At 46.7% G+C, this 21,054-nt stretch overlaps 1 protein-coding gene across 15 annotated transcripts in view; it reads right to left on the reverse strand.

Moving 5' to 3' along the window:
* SCAI (suppressor of cancer cell invasion) overlaps positions 1–21,054 on the reverse strand; it is a 1,319,466-nt gene that overhangs the window by 216,766 nt on the left and 1,081,646 nt on the right. For all 15 annotated transcript variants that reach the window (XR_016307572.1, XR_016307574.1, XR_016307571.1 and 12 more), the window contains one exon: positions 5,593–5,693. Coding sequence is in view for 10 of the 15 variants with exons in the window: in XM_089658464.1 (XP_089514590.1) it covers positions 5,593–5,693 (101 nt within the window). In the remaining 5 variants the exon portion in view is untranslated. The remainder of the gene's footprint in view (positions 1–5,592; positions 5,694–21,054) is intronic.

The raw sequence follows: 21,054 nt of genomic DNA on the forward strand, positions 1-21,054 counted from the left end.
ATGCTAACGCTTCAGTGTGAACAGCACTGTGTGCTGCCATGTGCAGAATTTTCATAGGCGGTTTGTCTGATGCCTGCTGACAAAGCTAGTGTGAACGTAGCCTTAGAGAAGATAAAAATAAGTTGTAATGAAATATAAACAGAAGGAAAATAGAAAGTTTCAAACTTGTCAGAAGAACAGGAAGCAGGTAAGATTCACTCCCTTTCCACTTTCTAGTCAGTAGCCAAAATCTTAATTGATTGATCGATCGATATTGCTGGCACTGAAAGAACCCTGGAAATTGATCTCCATATTTTGGGCATTCACAAATGTCAAGGAGCTTACAATCTAATGCAGGCCATAGATGGGTCGAAAATCCGCCGAAAAAAATATTGGCCAATTTTTGCACCATTAGTGGGTTAATTGGTTGGCCGTTTTTCGGGGTTTTGGCACATTTTTTTAAATCGGTAAAGTTGGAAAATTCGTGGCCGATTTTGACGATCAGCTGATTATCCCGGCAATGATGGGCAAATCGGCGAATCGTTTTACCGCAAAAAAATCTGCGCAAGGGCCGTGACCTGCAAGAAGAAGAAGAAGAAAAGAAGAAGAATTCCAGTCCGCTATTATATTTTACATGAAAAGTTTTGCGGTTGCAACAATGTATCTATTTGTATCTGAATAAAAACATCTGTATCTGAAATGGATACAAATGGATACATTGTTGCAACCGCAATACTTTTCATGTAAAATATAATAGCAGAGCTCTCTGCAAGGGACAGAAGTAAAAATGCCAGCCGTAGACGGGACGAAAATCGCCCGATTTTTTTACCGTTGGTGGTAACGTCGGCCGATTGAAGGACCAAATTTTTGGTTTTTTTTTACAAAAACAGCTACTTTTGGACATATACTAGGCCCAATTAACCTAACAGCATGTCTTTGGAGTGTTGGCAGAAACACACCCATACAGAGAAAGCATGCAAACTGAGATGCAGACAGGTGCAGCCATGGGATTTGAACCCATGATCCATGTGCTGTAAGTTCTGAGTTCTAACCACTAAGCCACTGTAGGAGACAGCGTTTGAGCTGCAAGGTAGAATAGTTACATTATTTAAAAATAATGATAAAGCGAGCGCTGGTAAAATTATATAGACTATTAAATGGTATTACACAAGATAAATATAAATATAGGTACAGTGGGGCAAAAAAGGATTTAGTCAGCCACCAATTGTGCAAGTTCTCCCACTTAAAAAGATGAGAGAGGCCTGTAATTGGCATCATAGGTAGACCTCAACTATGAGAGACAAAATGAGAAAAAAAATCCAGACAATCACATTGGCTGATTTGGAAAGAATTTATTTGCGAATTATGGTGGAAAATAAGTATTTGGTCAATATCAAAAGTTCATCTCAATACTTTGTTATATATCCTTTGTTGGCAATGACAGAGGTCAAACGTTTCCTGTAAGTCTTCACAAGGTTGGCACACACTGTTGCTGGTATGTTGGCCCATTCCTCCATGCAGATCTCCTCTAGAGCAGTGATGTTTTGGGGCTGTCGCTGGGCAACACAGACTTTCAGCTCCCTCCAAAGGTTTTCTATGGGGTTGAGATCTGGAGACTGGCTAGGCCACTCCAGGACCTTGAAATGCTTCTTACGAAGCCACTCCTTCGTTGCCTGGGCGGTATGTTTGGGATCATTGTCATGTTGGAAGACCCAGCCACGTTTCATCTTCAATGCCCTTGCTGATGGAAGGAGGTTTGCACTCAAAATCTCACGATACATGGCCCCATTCATTCTGTCCTGTACATGGATCAGTCGTCCTGGTTCCTTTGCGGAGAAACAGCCCCAAAGCATGATGTTGCCACCCCCATGCTTCACAGTAGGTATGGTGTTCTTTGGATGCAACTCAGCATTCTCTCTCCTCCAAACACGACGAGTTGTGTTTCTACCAAACAGTTCTATTTTGGTTTCATCTGACCATTTGACATTCTCCCAATCCTCTTCTGGATCATCCCAATGCTCTCTAGCAAACTTCAGATGGGCCCGGACAGGTACTGGCTTAAGCAGGGGGACACGTCTGGCACTGCAGGATCTGAGTCCCTGGCGGCGTAGTGTGTTACTGATGGTAGCCTTTGTTACGTTGGTCCCAGCTCTCTGCAGGTCATTCACTAGGTCCCCCCATGTGGTCCTGGGATTTTTGCTCACCGTTCTTGTGATCATTTTGACCCCACGGGGTGAGATCTTGCGTGGAGCCCCAGATCGAGGGAGATTATCAGTGGTCTTGTATGTCTTCCACTTTCTAATTATTGCTCCCACAGTTGATTTGTTCACACCAAGCTGCTTGCCTATTGCAGATTCAGTCTTCCCAGCCTGGTGCAGGTCTACAATTTTGTTTCTGGTGTCCTTCGACAGCTCTTTGGTCTTCACCATAGTGGAGTTTGGAGGGTGACTGTTTGAAGTTGTGAACAGGTGTCTTTTATACTGATAACAAGTTCAAACAGGTGCCATTGATACAGGTAATGAGTGCAGGACAGAAGAGCCTCTTAAAGAAGAAGGTACAGGTCTGTGAGAGCCAGAAATCTTGCTTGTTTGTAGGTGACCAAATACTTATTTTCCACCATAATTTGCAAATAAATTCTTTCCAAATCAGCCAATGTGATTGTCTGGATTTTTTTTCTCATTTTGTCTCTCATAGTTGAGGTCTACCTATGATGCCAATTACAGGCTTCTCTCATCATTTTAAGTGGGAGAACTTGCACAATTGGTGGCTGACAAAATACTTTTTTGCTCCACTGTATAGATATGAAGGTAGCAGCTAGCACTCAAGGTATTGGCAACAGTCCCAGAATAGAAATATGTTAAAGTAATAGTGTAGCGCTATAAATGCATGTTAACAATCATAAACGCATGTAAAGTCAACAAAGTGCAAATAAGTGCAATAATGATGTAAACTGGTAAATGGTGCTAAAAAAAGTTCATATCATTCCTGAATAATGGAATGTTCTTCGTGTGAGAGTACCAACTCGGAGAGTGTCTATGAATGACACGTGTGGTTCATCCGTGACGGACAGTAGTGCATGGACTCGTGAAAGGTAATCCACCCTTGGGACGGGTGTACACTCACCAGAACAAAAATATTAATGCGCATGGGTTATACACATCTGGGGTTGCAGCAGTATGCTGGCAGCTATGGGCTAGTCATCCAACTCCATCCATCCATCAATGTGAGTGCCAAAATGGTCCTGGGGAGGAATTAGTTCAGTCACAGGAGGCAGAAAGGTGCTTAATAGTGTAGTACTTTATTATAATGGTCACGAGTAACAATTTAAAATATCCATGTGGAGTAATAAAAATAATAGCAAAGTAAGTACCAAGATGGCAGACACTCCTCAATGGCGTCAGCAATAGGGATCCACCCAATCTATTTTGTGTACCAACACGTCCTATTGGAGTTCCCCTGAGGGCATGTTGGTACACGAAATGCATTGAGTGGAGCCCTATTGCTGACGCCATGCCACCGCCATTGAGGACTGTCCACCATACCGTCCGTCACGGATAAACCGTCTGCACTACTGTCCGTCACGGATAAACCATAAAAATGGCACATTCATAGGCACTCTCTGAGTTGATACTCTCACACGAAGGACATTCCATTATTCAGGAATGATTATATAAACTTTTTTTAGCACCGTTTACCAGTTGACATCATTATTGCACTTATTTGCACTATTTGCACTTTTTTGATTTTACATGCATTTATGATTGATAACATGCATTTATAGCGTTGCACTATTACTTTAACATAGAATAGTTACATGATTAAAGAGAATGAAGATATATAATTATATTGGGAAATTAGAAGTAGACATTCCCAATTATTAGATATAAGTGTGAAAATGTTTGACATTTGAAAATAGAATGTATGACATTAGGAAATGCATTAGTTGTCTGATCATTTTGGAGAAACAGCAACCCAAAAAAAAAAAAATACAGGTGTACTTTTTACTTTAAATTATAAGTATTCTCATGTGCAAAAAGAAGAAAGGGGGCAAAGCCGTTGTGCGCCACCTAGCGAACATATTTGGTATTGCACCTAAAAATGTGCCAGATGCGATTCCACATTTACTAACAGGAAAGAGTCTACAAAGTAGACACTTTTCAATGAGTTTGCTAGACACCTTTCAGAAGACTGACAGGTCTATATTGTTTGAATTGAGTCTGCCTGAATGTTCAGCGTCTGTTGGTAGACTCAATTCTTAGTAAATTAATAAAAGCCTTTATGTCCAATCTTGTCTTTCTAGTTACATTTTGGGATAGCCTAGCAGCAATGCATAGTTCCTTAGTCCCATTGCTCTGAAACTCGGGTTTCACTCCCCAAAACGTTACATGGTGGACCAACAAAGGCGAGCTACACATAACAGACTTGTGTGATGGATGGGGCATCTTATCAAAAATTCCTGCATTAGAATGCAAACTAATACATACAGAAAGTGATCACTGTACTCAGACATCACTCTTTCTAGCCTCTCTAAAATGCACATCTGACCTAACTGCATTCAATCAATAGAATACCTATGCAGGAGTTTTGATAAACATACAGGTTCACATATATAAGATTTATAACATATTAACCTCTGCATCCACCAAACTGCTCTTTATGGAAAAATGGGAACAACACGAGTGAGACACTTGAATTAGAAGACTAGTGTAAGATGACGCAGTCTAAGACATTGGTTAATACCCACAACAGAAGCTAACTATAAAGTAGGGGGGTGGTATATGGTTTCAGCAAGAGTAACATTGTGAGTCCCAGTTGCCTCCCACAATGTTTTGGAAGTTATGGCCAGGAGAGTACAGCTTTGTGTTGTACCATGTGTTGTGGACATGTCCAAAAATAAAGAGATTATGCTACACACCTACAATTTTATTAACTCTCTTGCCCAAGTAAACCTCATAAAATCCCCACAACAAGCACTATTGGGTCACCCAGTGTAGGGGACAGAATAATAGCATTTATCTTTGTAGTGGCTACAATCTCTATTGCTAGGTCTTGGAAATCACCCACAATTCCATTTTAAACTGCTGAAGGCCAAGCGGTCTTTGATTACGGTTAATGATTGCCTTTCGACTATCCTATATGATAAAATTGCTTTCTTTGAAAACATTTGGGATCCCTGGAGCCTCATGATACACCTGTGATTCCTGTCTGGATTAGAAGATTTGCACTTCCCCAAGTGCTTTCTTTCTCTCTTCTCGTACCTAACTTTGACCATTCCCTTGACACTTTAGGATGGAAACCTGCAGAGCACACAACAAATACAGGTATGTGACCCCAGATAGTGCTAGTTGAGGTGTACCTGTAGTGTATAATGTTTAGGGATATGTTAAGGCTTGGTTGTGTTTTAACTCTCATGAGTCTAAAAAAGTAGTTTGAGCCTCAGTCCTGAACTCATGTTTACCCTACTGAAAAATTACTCATAATGCAAGCAAGACAATATAATTAATGTCGGCTCTTCTGTACCCAACGTCCATTAAAGCATTGCCTTATAGCAGAAAACAATGTAATGCAAACGGATACAACTGTCATATACACTAAATGTATCAAAACACTCACCTTGAAACTTTTATGCATTCTAAGTGTTGCTGAACAAAATATAAATCTTGTAATGAGTAAACGCAAGAATTCGTCTCCAAAAAACTGTAGAAAAGCCTGATCTGTAAGGAAAGGATGGTGTTTGAAATTTAAAATTTTCTCTATTAAATTTAACAGAGTGGTTTATCAATGTAAGCTTTATTTATCAAGAGATTTGAGCCTCTTACACATGATATTAATATCTGAGCATCAGCATTTCTAGATGCAATTTCAGGCATTTGTTTTCTGTGTATTTTTGCACATATTTGCATGCATTTCCATGCACAATACTTTACTAGGCAAAATCCTTTAATACTTTTGCTCATATATGCGTATTTGTGCGCACTTTCCCACACCAGCGCAAATTACTGACCAGGAATGCAAATTTTTCTATTCCTTTTTTTTTTTACTCAAGGATATGCAGCACTTGTTTACGTGCCTGTGTGTACAGGCACATTGCAAACAATGGGCTGCATTTTAGGTCAGTAAAAAAAAACACTGTTCTGAGCTTTTTCAAGCTGCAGTGTACAAGTGACCCATGGTTGAAAGTAAAATAAAAGCAACCTGTAAAATAAATTGCTATATACCTTGTTGGCGGCCTACAATTTAAAACTCCACTGCATTGCAGACTAGCAGCCACATGTATTCAACAATTCCGGGTGTGTTAAAAAGAGTATATTGATGGTGCTAAGACATAGGGTGCATAAGCTTGGATCACAATTATAAACCATGCCCTATTATCAAAACATTCAACTTCCGGTTCTGGCACCGCATGTAGCAGACAGGGGAACCAGCAACACCGTTATAGCCTTATCTTTAGCCTGCATACAAACTCCTGGGGCAGCTCTCCTATCGCCGGTGATCCTCTTCTCCAGCTCTGCACCTTGCCACTGGAGTGGTATCTCTCTCAGCCCCACTCCCAATCTTGATCCCGCCACTTGTCACTTTCGCAGGCAGCCTCGGATCCAAAGATGGCCACCACAGCAGACTCAGGAGACAGCATAGAGCCATGTGAGATGTTGGCCGTGGATCAGCAGGACTCACAAGGCAAGTTGCCCAGGCTGTAGCTGCTCTTCTATCCCCCACTACTGATACAGATGTGGGGGCAGGCATCACCCAGCTCAGGCAGGAATTGAGAGAACAATCTCAAAGACTGTCAGCAGCTGAACAACGTATACCTATGCTAGAAAATGAGCAGTAGCAAGCTAATGCAGCTGTGGAACAGTACACCCAGGCACAGCAACTACTGTTCTGTTCAAATTGAGGGTCACAAGCTTCTTATCTTTGCAGATTATTCAGCGGATGTGTCTCAAAAACTAAAAGAATATCAATTTGCTTGCTCAGTGCTTTAAAAAAAGGTATCAGATTTACATTAGCTTATCCAGCTACTTTGCACTTACAATCAGAATCTTAATGTCAGGGATCTCCATGATCCCCGCAGCGATTGTCCCGGCGCAGGCGCCGCCCTGTGCAGGGACGCGGGCACTAGGTCCGGGCCGGCCGCGGCGTTCGAGTTCGCGCATGCGCAGTAGAAGCCGCGGCCGCCCACTGGGCACCAATGGCAGCGCAGGGCGTGATATTTAAACGACCCTGAGCTGTCATTCGGTGCCTTCTGGTCTTATCCTGCATCCTGTATCCTGAACCTGTTTCTAGTGAGTTGCTGACCCGGATTGTACCTGACCACTGCTGTATTCTCCTGCCCAGACCCTTGCTTTGCCTGACCTCTCTCCTGGATGCCCCCTATTGGACCTGACTTACTGTTGCTGACCTGGCGTGTGACCTGACTATTCTCTGCCCGCTGCTTTGTACCACACCGTCCCCATCGTTACCAACCCGGCTTGCCTGACTTTGCACTTGCTCAGCCATCCATCCATCCATCTCAACGGGGTCTCCAGACCTCCTCATATCAGGCTCAATCCCGTGGGAGCCCCTGGCTAACACCCCTACCACTGGCGGGTATCCTCAGTAGGCACGACCTGGTCCCGGGGTACTCCAAGTCCATCCCCACCATCAGGGGCCCTGGTGAACAAGTACTCTGGGACTTAGACTCCATGCGCTGGGGACGCCTGATTAGTGGAGTGCTAGTGGTGTCGCCCGGCGATCCCTCACAGTACCAGAAGGCCATGACTGAGCCTAGAGGAGGGCCCTCCCCGCTGGAAGAAATTTGCAGGCATCTATCTAACTTGACACAGGCCGTAGCAGCCTTGCAGGACAAATGTAAGCCCCACAGGCCCCGGTTTCCGCACCCCTGGCCGCTCTTGAGCCAGCGTCAGGGGCCTCCGCCCCGCTACCTATGGCGGAACCCCGAGTACCCTTACCGGAGCGTTTCCACGGGGACCGCACACGCTTCAGGTCATTCCGTGAATCCTGCCTCCTATTTTTTTTAACTTCAACCCCGTACCTTTCTGACTGAATCAGTGAAGGTAGGATTTATAATCTCACTGTTGCAGGGTGAACCCCAAGATTGGGCCCATCGGCTAAGGGGAAACAATGACCCTCACCTGGGAACAGTCAATGATTTCTTTGAAGCGATGGCCATCCTGTATGATGACCCGCAGCGGGCAGCCTCTGCGGAAGCAATCTTATACACACTCCGACAGGGCCGTCAGGCGGCAGAGGAATAGGCCTCAGAATTTAGGCGTTGGATGGGGGACACACGCTGGAACGGGTTTGCCTTGCTGCACCAGTTCCGCATGGGGCTATCAGAACCCCTAAAGGATAAGCTGGCCCGGGTAGAGGTTCCCGAGTCATTAGAGGACCTAATTGCCCTGACGATAAAGATTGACCGAAGACTACGGGAACGCAGGTTTGAGAGGTCCGGCCAGGGTCGCGGAAACAACTGGGGTCCATTCCAAGGCCCCAGCCAACCACCCAGACCAAGTATCCAGAATCCACTTCCAGGAGATGTTCAAGAACCCATGCAACTAGGCCTGACTCGGCCCAAATTATCGCCAGAAGAACGCCAGCGGAGACGCTCTCAAAACCTCTGCCTCTACTGTGGGGAAGCCGGTCATATGGTACGATCCTGCCCTCAGAAAATGAGTAAGTGTACCTCTTTTTCTTCTTTGTCTATTGGCAATGTCAGTCCTTCCCAATACTTAGTTGTGCCCCTCTCCTTTCAGCTTCCAGAAAGGACCGTGGAAGTGACAGCCATAATTGATTCGGGGGCATGCAGTTGTTTCCTGGATTTAGACTTTGCTCGCCAGCAGAAAATTCCCCTCCAACCCAGAAAGAGGGGTTTTAACATATTTTTGGCCGATGGCTCCCAGATAAAATCAGGAGTGGTTAATTAGGAAACTCCCCCCATTGCCACTACCATTGCCAACCAACACCGGGAATTTCTCTGCCTGGATGCCATTGCGTCACCTCTTTTCCCAGTCATTTTGGGGCTCCCATGGTTACGGGCCCATAACCCCCAAATTGACTGGGAGATCGGGTCAATCTTGTTCCCTTCCCCATACTGTCAGGAACACTGTCGCGCTTCGAGACCGGCAGGCCCCCGGGTCCTCCTATGCTCCAAGGGGGACTCTGATCTGAAACAGGTTATTCCCGCAGCATATCATGAATTCCTGGACGTATTCAGTAAACGGGGAGCAGATACTCTGCCCCCCCACCGCCCGTATGACTGTCCCATTGACCTGTTACCCGGCTCCGAGATTCCTTTTGGGCAAATTTTTCCCCTATCTGATCTTGAATTGCGGGCCCTGAAGGAATATATAGAGGACAGTCTCCAGAAGAGGTTCATCCGTCCCTCCACTTCACCAGCAGGGGCGGGGATCTTCTTCGTGGAAAAAAAAGACAAGTCTCTAAGACCATGTATTGACTACCGGGAGCTGAACAGAGTCACGATTAAAAATCGTTACCCATTACCGTTGGTACCAGAGTTATTTCAGAGCCTGAAGGCTGCGGTCATATTTACTAAACTTGATCTAAGGGGGGAATACAACCTAGTTCGCATAAGGGAGGGGGACGAGTGGAAAACGGCGTTCCGTACCCGGTTTGGGCACTTTGAATACCTTGTCATGCCATTTGGGCTGTGCAATGCACCAGCCACATTTCAACATTTTGTAAATGATATTTTCAGGGATTACCTGGACATTTTTGTTATCGTTTACCTGGACGATATACTGATTTTCTCATCCTCCCTGAAGGATCACAGGATACATGTGGCAAGGGTGTTGGGGCGGTTGCGTCAGCATGGGTTATACGCCAAGGCAGATAAGTGTTGCTTTGAGCAATCTAGCATTATGTTTCTGGGGTTGATTATCTCCACCGCAGGGGTCGCAATGGACCCTCAGAAAGTTTCTGCGATTTTGGAGTGGCCTGTACCCGCGGACAAAAAGGGCGTCCAGCGGTTCATCGGGTTTGCAAATTTTTACCGGAAGTTCATTAAAAACTTCTCGGGTCTGGTTTCCCCCATAACTCAGTTAGCCAAGCTTGGAACCCAGTTCAGATGTTCGCCAGAGGCTCAGGAAGCCTTTGAGGCCTTGAAGAAGCTCTTTACCTCGGCACCCATTCTGGGCCATCCGGACGCTGTCCTGCCATACATCTTGGAAGTAGACGCATCGGAGAATGCGGTGGGGTCCATCCTGTCCCAGCGAAAGGGCACCAAAGAATTACTCCATCCCGTAGCGTTCTTCTCGAGGAAACTTACCCCAGCCGAGAAGAATTACGATATCGGCGATCGGGAGTTGTTAGCCATCAAAACAGCACTCGAAGAATGGAGGTACCTGCTAGAAGGTGCCTCACACCCCATCTTGATCTTCACAGATCACAAGAATCTCGAGTACCTGAGGACCGCCAAACGTTTACGCCCACGGCAGGCGAGATGGGCACTGTTCTTCTCCAGGTTCACTTTTCACATCACGTACAGGCCCGGATCTAAAAATACGAAACCTGATGCACTATCACGCATGTTTGAGGACTCCAAAGAAGAACCGGTACCTGATACTATTCTGTCTTCAGGAAATTTCTTGGCGCTCCAGACGGACCTTCGGTCCAAGCTATTGGAGGCATCCACGGCCGCGTCAATCCCAGTTGGGGTGTCCCTCCAGAGCAAGGGGGGACTCCTATGGAAGGATGGGTTGATCATGGTCCCTGAAGAGGTCCGAACCCTTGTCCTGGGACATTGCCATGACCACCCGATGGCAGGACACTTTGGCCCAGCCAAGACCCTGGAGCTTCTCCAACGCTCTTTTTGGTGGCCGAGTATGGCCAAGGATTGTAAGCTCTATGTAAGATCCTTTACCATCTGCCAGAAAAACAAGCCATCGAGGAACAAGGCTTGGGGACTGCTGCGGCCTTTGCCGATTCCTGAACGACCTTGGCAAAGGATCGCGATGGACTTTATAGTCGAGCTCCCACCGTCCCAGGAACACACCGCAATCTTTGTGGTCATTGATCGATTATCAAAGATGGCTCACTTCGTACCATTAAGGAAGACTCCGTCTGCATCCGAGACTGCGCGAATATTCATCCAAGAAATCGTAAGACTACATGAAGTCCAGGAGGACATTGTCTCTGATCGAGGGGTCCAATTCACATCTAGATTTTGGAGGGCCCTGTGCAAGGCCCTGGATATCAAGTTATCCCTCTCCTCTGCTTTCCACCCTCAGACCAACGGACAGACCGAGAGGACCAACCAGAACCTAGAACAATACTTGCGTTGCTACACGTCCTTCCTTCAGGATAATTGGTTACCACTTTTAACATTAGCGGAATTTGCATATAACAACGCAAGCCATTCAGCAACAGGGCAATCTCCGTTCTTTTCTAACTACGGATTTCGCCCTGTCTTTCTCCCTGATTTGGTCTCTGAATGCCCAGTTCCGGCGACACAAGACGTATTAACCTCCTTCTCCTCAAACAACAAAGTACTACAGGAAGCCATCGCTCGGGCCCAGGAGGACAACAAGAATGCGTTTAACAAGAAACGCAGGGGGGATCTGGTGCTGCAGCCTGGGGATAAGGTATGGTTGGCAACAACCAACTTGAGAATGCTATGTCCCTCGAAGAAATTGGGACCTAAATTTGTGGGGCCTTTTTGTGTGAAGCGAATGATCAACGAGGTGTCATATGAACTTATCCTTCCTGAAACATTCAAAATTCATCCAGTTTTCCACGTGTCCTTACTTAAACCAGTGATCCCGGATACCTTCCCAGAACGAGAATCCAGACCTCCGGAGGCCATAACGGTGGAGGGACAAGAAGAATTTGAGGTGGAAACGATCCTGAAGTGCCGAAGAAGGGGGGGCCAGACCCAATTTCTTATTAAATGGAAGGGCTATGGCCCTAAGGACAATTCTTGGGAACCCGCCCATAATGTCCATGCACCCAGACTTGTTCGGAGGTTTCTTCGTGACCACCCGGTGTGGAGAGATTGGGTGGGCATCCGGAGGTTGCCCATAGGGGGGGGCAATGTCAGGGATCTCCACGATTCCCCGCAGCGATGGTCCCGGCGCAGGCGCAGTGTGCCGCCCTGTGCAGGGACGCGGGCACTAGGTCCGGGCCAGCCACGGCGTTCGAGTTCGCGCATGCGCAGTAGAAGCCGCGGCCGCCTGCTGGGCACCAATGGCAGCGCAGGGCGTGATATTTAAATGACCCTGAGCTGTCATTTGGTGCCTTCTGGTCTTATCCTGCATCCTGAACCTGTTTCTAGTGAGTTGCTGACCCGGATTGTACCTGACCACTGCTGTATTCTCCTGCCCAGACCCTTGCTTTGCCTGTTCTCTCTCCTGGATGCCCCCTATTGGACCTGACTTACTGTTGCTGACCTGGCGTGTGACCCGACTATTCTCTGCCCGCTGCTTTGTACCACACCGTCCCCATCGTTACCGACCCGGTTTGCCTGACTTTGCACTTGCTCAGCCATCCATCCCTCTCAACGGGATCTCCAGACTTCCTCATATCAGGCTCTCTCCCGTGGGAGCCCCTGGCGAACACCCCTACCACTGGCGGGTATCCTCAGTAGGCACGACCTGGTCCGGGGGTACTCCAAGTCCGGCCCCACCATCAGGGGCCCTGGTGAACAAGTACTCTGGGACTTAGACTCCGTGCGCTGGGGACGCCTGATTAGTGGAGTGCTAGTGGTGTCGCCGAGCGGTCCCTCACACTTTTCTTCAATCCCTATCACCTCGATTGGCAGGAGCTGGCGCCAGTCAGGATAAGGCCTTACCTGGGCCTAGGAAGCAGCGCAGCCCCAGGAAAGACCCCCCAAAGTGGAAAAGATATGCCATTTCCTAGGGTGAATCCCACTTTTGTTAATACCTCTTTTTCCTCAGTAAGAACTTCAACATCTGTGGATATACATCCACACTTTTATTCCGGGGGACTCATACTCAGTCTACTGTTGTTTTGACCATTAGTAAGCGGTATTAAGTTTATGTTTGCTATTGTGTTAAGTCTGTTCTTAACAGCCTCACTGTTGACTAGTTTCATTTTTGGGAAAGGCTAGGCCTGGTTGAAGGACCTCCCATTTTTACCTGCTTGCTTACAGAGAGGAGCTGCAGCCTGGTTCCCTTCCTTCCATACACATTAGCGGTTTCGCTGGATAGTGGAAGGTACATGCGGAAAAAAGTGAAGTCATCATTATATGCGGTTTTCAATTTTTGCTGTGTTACACTGTTCCTTTTCATAGTTTTTTTTCCTTTGTTACTTTTCTTCTGAGGGAATACTTTAAGTCAGATATATATCAGATATTAATTTCATTGTCTATGGGTATAACAGCTGGCTTTACCATCAAATGCTGAGGATGACTGTTCGAAGACCACATTTTCATATATTGTGTCATAAGTGGTATGCAGGTAATTTCATGGAACATTAAGGGCTTATAATCTGGCCAAGAAGATAAAAATACTAAGACGTTTGAAAGAGCTTAAATTGAAATCACTGCTGCAGGAGACTCAATTGTCAGCGGATGCTTTCTCCTGCATGCAGAAACTGTGGGTGGGTTGACTGGTTCAGCGGCTTAGGAATGGAAAGCTGGAGTACTAATCCTGTTCCACAAAAACTTAACCTCCTAGATTGTAAACTCGAAAGAGCAGAGCCCTCAATCCCCTCATGTTTTGCATTGTATTGTTATTGTTCTGTCACATGTTCTGTCCCCCTTTGTAATGTACAGCGCTGAGCGAACTATTGGCGCTTTATAAATACTGTATAATAATAACTAGAAAAGGTACAATTTCTGGGGAAATTGTGTGAAGTGTTCTTGCATCCAACCCTAACCAAGTGATTGATGAAATGTAAGCAGTGCACATGGCAAGCCTGATAGAGGGAGAAATGCATTTCAGCTTGTATTTTGCAGCTCACAGTCCAGCCTCGGTGACTCAGCTGCCTGGTGAGTCATCTTTGGTTGCTATGGCAACTCACTCACTCAGTCACAGGAAGCTGACGGGCTTTTCTAAACTGCTCCAACTTGCAAACTTCACTGGCGATTGCCATCTTCAAACACTTGTAGTTTTAAAAGTATAAATGCTAATGCGAAGAGCTTTAATATTGTGAGAATCACAAGAACCAGACCTACATTTTGATGTATAGTATGTCTCTGAAATATTAACAATGAAGGCACAGTCACAGTTTAAAAATGTCCCTTAAAATTTCAGGTGGCTGTGAGTGAAGTTTTAATGAAAGTCAATGGGCAGCGTGAGTTGCAAACAAATGGTCATATTGTGAAAACTATCAGGACTATGGCTTAGCCGTGAACATTTTTAGTGACAGCAGGGTTAGCTGAACGTTTTGATATAAGATTTGTGTAGGTGGGCTTGAAAATGACAGAGTGATGGCAGTTTAGAAATCATGTTCTGATTTTTCCTTCCACACTCTAGCTTTTCTCTGCTGCCACTCTAGTTGCTCCATTCATTCCTATGGGAAAATTTCACCACAAAAACCGCGATATTTCGTGAACGATTTGGCAAAACGTTCCACAAAGTAATAGCAATCCGATCGGGAACAATCCGCACGTTTTGATATATTACTTGTCTTTGTAGTGTAAAAACTGTGGGAGGAGTTAGCGTGGCAAACTTGGCTATAATAAGAAACGGAATAAGAATATATTTGTGAGATAACAATAAGTGTTCTTTGCAAGAACACTTAAGAATAAGAATATATATGTGAGATAACAATAAGTGTTCTTGCAAGAACACTTAATAATGACTTAGTATCTGTGCACAAGGATGGCACTAGACAAATAAGGACAGCTCACCTCAAATTCCCTTCTAAAGATCTTTTGATTACCAATGTATATGCCCCAAATTCTCCTGATAATTGATAATTTTGCACATTTTCAGAATGGCTCTTACGTACACCTCAGATTCCACACCTAGTAGGGGTGTAGTGGATTGTGATTGACAGTCCACGTTTTATTAGATGATCAGTAATATGACAATTTTATAGTCTTGCTACTGTCTGTATCTTGCTCTTTAAATTCCTTACTCTCTTAAGTAAACAATCAGATATAGGTTGACAGAACAATGATGATTTTTCACCCAATCAATGTATATGCTTTGCCTGCATCATATGCCCTATAAATGATACTGTTAGTTCCTCAATAAAACAGAATTTTAGGAAGTTGGCAAACTGCGAAGTGTCAGTGTCTTACTTCCACGTGCACGTATTCTCATATTAATTTGGCTCACTGGTAGATCACGGTAAATGGTCTGTAAGTGACCGAGTCCAAGACATTTGTCGCCCAACGTGGAGCCCGGGTTCTGAACACCCGCACAGCCCGACCCAGAGTGGATGAGGGGGACCGTGGAGCATTCCAGACGCGGAGACTGATCACCTCCAAAAGCGGTAAGTGAATTTTTATGTCTAATAATTCCTTACCTGCGTAGTCTGGAATTGCCCAGCGGGACTACTCACCCGTCTGGCCGTTCTGTTGATCAGCAAAGTGACAGGTATACTTGCCCGGGGCTCCTTTGAACCCACCTGTCAGTGTAACGTCATCTACCAGTGTGATATGTCTTGTCTTTTGTGTTGTCTGTGTGTACCAGTGTGATTGGTTGGGTTGTTGTTGATGCGCCTGTGAGGGAGGGGAGAATTACGGCAAAATATTCCTCATCAGGAGTGGACAGGATACACTCTGATTTGAGAGAGGGTGCCGGGCACTCGCAGTCGCAGTGATGGTGACTGTCGAGGGGAAACTCATAGTCGTAGTAATGGTGACACGGGGGAAAAAACCACAGCCAGGGATTGGCTTGTGGGGGAAAAAGAAAACTAAAAAAAAAAAAACAAAAAACATTTTACTCCCGACAGGCGTGTCTGAAATACTATGTCATGATCACACTGTGTATGTGGATTAATGTTTGGTGTACACCACGAAAGAGTGGGGATTGGTGAAAGTGGTACAGGTAGTGGTACAGTGACAATCGTAGCTCCTGATATATTGGTTTACAGGGTTAATGTGCATTACTCTCAGTGGAGCTGAAAAATAGGGAAGTTACTGGAGGAGAAGCAGGGGGGGGGGCAAAGTGCTGCGCGGGTTCCACTTACACTGTCTCACGGCACAGCACTTTCAGAACAGAGTGACGGCTTTGGGGACCACCTTAGGGTCCCCGGGAGGAAAGTAAAACAAAATGGGACAGAAACTTATAAAGCCAGAGAACAGTTCGTTTGCTTGTGAACTGGTGGAGGAGAGAGAGGGACCAGAGTATGAAAAAAAGTTGAGAAAGCTGTGTAAAGAGAAGAGAAAGAGGGCTTCTAGTGAAGCATGACATGTTAAAGACAGCAGAAACTTGGTTTAATGTGGCCCGCGCCCTACATCAGGAGGGGTGGGTGGAGCAAAAACTGAATCAGGACGGGGGAATTGTATATGTATATTACAGGAAGGCCCCACCCCGAGAGTCCAGATTTTTGCATACCGTGTAGTCAGAACCTCCGGATATGTAAGGGGTGTTCAGTTAAGAATCCGGGGTGGGAGGAGATTTGCAAGGGATGTGACCGGAAGCTGACTATGCAACATCCGATGCTTCCAACTCAGTCACCTCCATTTCCGCCTCCGGCCTCGCCCCTTCCGCTTCCGCCCTCTTCAAAGATGGCGGCGCTCAGTGAGGCCACCGGAAGCCATGTTGACTCTGGGCTTAGTACACCGATACACCATACACACCTCATACCAGCTACCACCTTGTGCCCAGTGCTTACTGTCTCTGGCTCCCAACCACCTTCGGCCCTCCACACACCCCTGATGCCTGTAGTACCACCACCACCAAAACAAACAGAGGGTTCAGACCAAGTTGAACTGAAGACACCCACAGAATGGCAGGGCTGGAATTTTACAGATGTGGTAACCCCTACCTCTCTGCCAGACAGAAGAGGATGGGCTCAAGAAAAGACAGTGGCTGCAGCAGTCCGCCAGGGTACCCGAGAGGATGATGCTGTTTCCATTTGTTCCCAACAGAATGATCCGTTCTCAGAAGACCATGGTCCAGAAAGCAAACCACTCGTTCAACTTCCCCCAACCACACAACCCCATCGTCAAAAATTATCTGTGTATGAGTCTGGAATGGCAGCAGACTCAGCACCTCATCCCTTTTCTTCCACTTACCACAATCCTGTCTATCGCCCCCCAAGGATCTGAAGAAGACCATCCCCGCCCGGTGCCCAACCTACCTGATGCTCCTATCATGTATGTGGCTTTCACTCCATCCCAAGCCTCCGCACTAGTCACAACTCTCCCGGACCCGGAGAAACACCCGATGCCTTTTTACCGGCGCATAGCTCAGATCCACAAGACCTATTCCACAGCCTGGAGGGATTTGGTCAGTCTGTGTGAGATCAAGGCTGGGGATGCATATTGGCCTATAATGGAAAAGGATCTCACCAGAGTAAAGCCAAATGAGGACACCACTTATGCCTCTGGAATTTCTTTCTGTGACCAGTTGCAGCAGTGGGCCAGAGAGAGACTGGCGGACCAGGCCACCACATTGCAGGACATTGGAAAAGTTCCATACCAGACTAACACAGGTGTTTACAGAGCTGGGATTCAGTGTCCATAACAAGGTACATACTCAAATGCTGGCCTCTGCATTTGTATCAGGACTAAAGGAGTCTGTTCGCAAGGGTTTGATCACTGCCCGTCCAGAGTACCGCACCCTCCACCTGGATATACTGCTGGTGGCAAAAGGTCTGGAAGCGGCCCAGACGACCCGGAAGCCGACACCACTCATGTTGTCAGCTGGAGAGCAGGTCCCCAGAAGAAACCCACTTGTTTGCTTCAATTGTGGAAAACCAGGACATTTCAGAAGGGAATGCAGAGCTCCCAGACGTTCACGACGACTCAATGACTACAACTCAGGGTGGGAAGAGTCTGCAATGCCACCACCTCCACCGCTTCCAGGACCAACACGCACAGGCCCTACCCAAGAACATTTGAACCTTCTCCAATAGGACAGGGGCAAGCCTGTGTCCACTCCCCTTATGACAGTTTCTTCTCATGGATATGGTGCTAGTGGGCCCCTAGCAAAGGTCACTGTTCCCATTGAGGGACATCCTCCGGAAGTTTCAGGCCGCCCCTTGCCAGACCATGTAGAACAGGCCTTACAGGAGCTGCCACTCACTCTTTGGTCCACCGGACCTGAGGATATTGGCCATCTGAAAGTTACTACAGTGTTAGTCCAGCTTAAGCCTGGAGCACCATTGCCACGGAAGCCTCAATACACTCTGAAGCAAGCTCAGATGGACGCCATCTCCAAACAAGTCAATATACTTCTGGAAAACGGGGCATTAATTCCCCGTGTGTCCCCATGCAATACACCCCTTTTCCCAGCGAAGAAAAGAACTCCAAAGGGTGAGCCCACCAAATATCGCATGGTTCAAGATCTGAGAGCAGTCACTGAGGCAACTATTTTGGAAACCCCCACACCCTGCTTGCAGGGGTACCTCCCACAGCCCAAGTGTTCACAGTTATTGACTTGGCAAATGCCTTCTTCAGTGTTCCGCTGGACCCCTCCTGCATGTATCTCTTCGCCTTTACCCATGCTGGCCGACAGTATACCTGGAGAGTTATGCCCCAAGGGGCCCAAAATTCGCCAAGCCAATTTACAAAGGCCATGACAACTATCCTCAGCACCTGGCAACAGTCACACCCGGAAGTCATAGTGCTCCAATATGTGGATGACTTGCTCCTATGTGCCACCAACCATTCTGAGGGAAAAATCACCTCTCTGAGCCTCCTCCACCACCTGGCTGAACAGGGCTGCAAGGTTTCTAAGGACAAGTTACAGTGGTGCCAAACTTCTGTCATTTTCTTGGGACATTGCATTTCCCAAGCCACTCGTCACCTTACACCGGATAGAGTACGGGCTATCCAGAATGTCCCAATACCTCAGGGACCAAAAACCCTGCATGCTTTTCTAGGGTTGGTTTCCTATTGTCGTTCCTGGATCCCAGAAGCCTCCATCTTGATGCATTTGATGCAATCCCTTTATGATGCCCTGAAATCTGAACCCTTTCCCCTGACAGAAGAAGCTGTACTTGATTTCCATCGCCTGAAAAAAGCCATCTCCACTGCACCTGTATTAGGTCTACCAGATTATGATGAGCCCTTCAAACTTTTTGTGGCTGAGAGACAGGGTCATGCAACAGGAGTTCTGGCACAACGCCATGGGGGTCGCCTCCGGCCTCTGGGTTATTACTCCTAAAGGCTAGACCCGGTTGCACAAGGTGGTCCCTCCTGTCTGAGGGCTGTTTTTGCTGTCCATCTTCTCCTGGATAAGACGGCAGATTTGGTCTTAGGACATCCACTCACACTTCTGGCCCCCCATGACATTACCGCAATACTGAACCAAACCCAACCAAAACATCTATCTGCCGCCAGGCATCTGCGACTGCAAGGCTCCCTTCTTTTACCTGATCATGTCACCCTGGTCAGATGCACCCAGATAAACCCTGCAACTCTTCTCCCTCTTCCAGGGGGGGGGGTAGACGAAGCAGAAGAAGACACCGAAGACATGGCACCAGAGGATGTGGTACATGACTGTTTGGGACTTATGCAGGCAGAAACTACACACCTACCAACAGTCCATGATACGCCCCTATCAAATCCTGACCTAATACTTTTTGTGGATGGATCCCGCTTTGCAGATAATGCTGGCACCTACCACACTGGATATGCTGTGACTACCGACACAATGGTACTGCAAGCTAGACCTCTTCCACCTTTTATGTCTGCACAAGAGGCTGAACTAAGGGCCCTCACCAAAGCCTGTGAATTAACAAAAGGAAAGACAGCGAACATTTACACGGACTCCAGATATGCACTGGGAGTTGCACTTGATTTTGGCCTAATCTGGAAAATGAGGGTCTTTCTCACGGCAGCTGGGACTCCTGTAAAGCATGGAAAGGCGATCAACCGCCTTATGGAAGCACTCTTACTACCAGCCCAAGTGGCCATACTGAAGGTGAAGGCCCACGGTAAATTGACCACTATGGAAGCAAAAGGAAATCATCTGGCAGACATGGCTGCTAAGCAAGCTGTGGTCAGGGAGCAGGAAGAGGATGAAGAGATGTGCAGTGAGGTGATGCCTGTGCTAATTCATCAGCCCAAGGACAACCAACTCCAGGAAGCCCAGGATAATGCTTCAGAAGAAGAAAGGAAGGAATGGATGCAGAAAGGAGCAGTTGAGGACAAAGGATTGTAAGTGGTGGGGAAGAACGTTTTGCTTTCCAGATCCTTATATCCGGCAACAGTGCAGTGGGCACATGGAGCGTCACATCTGTCCAAGATGCTAATGAACTCTTTGATCAGTAAATACTATGTGGCACCCGGAATTACGGCTTACACAGACAGATTCTGTAAGTCTTGTGTTGTATGTGCCAAGTGCAATCCTGGAAGACCTGAGAAACCTCCAAGCAAACATCTGGCCAGGGCACTAAATCCATTTCAGAGGATCCAGATAGATCATATCCAGATGCCAAAAAGTGGACGATTTGAATATGCCCTAGTGGTGGTGGATATGTTCTCAGAATGGCCAAGAAGCTGCTCACGGAGATAGTCTGCAGATATGGAGTGCCCGAGGTGGTTGAAAGCGATCAGGGACCGGCTTTTACTGCCAATGTCACAAAAGAGATCTGGGAGGCTCTGGGGGTCACACATGCGTTTCACACACCCTATCATCCCCAGAGTAGTGGGAAGGTAGAGCGCCTAAATGGGGTCCTGAAGTCAAGAATGTTAAAAATGGCCCAAGAGGTAGGCATGGGATGGCCGGACAGCTTGCCTATTGCTCTTTTCAGTGTTAGATACACACCAAGGGAAAGTCATGGGTTGTCTCCCTATGAGATTTTGTTTGGGTACGCCCCTAGACTGGGTACCTACTATCCTCAACAATTACAATTGCAGTCTGACTCATTGACAAAGTATGTGATATCTTTGACACGTGTGTTGACTAATATCCATGTGCAAGTATTCTCCTCCATTCCAGATCCTGAGGCGGACATAGGAACACACACTTT

This window comes from Staurois parvus, unplaced genomic scaffold, assembly GCF_062004578.1.
Source record: "Staurois parvus isolate SC_StPar_1 unplaced genomic scaffold, SC_StPar_1.0 ptg001072l, whole genome shotgun sequence".
Classification (NCBI taxonomy): domain Eukaryota; kingdom Metazoa; phylum Chordata; class Amphibia; order Anura; family Ranidae; genus Staurois; species Staurois parvus.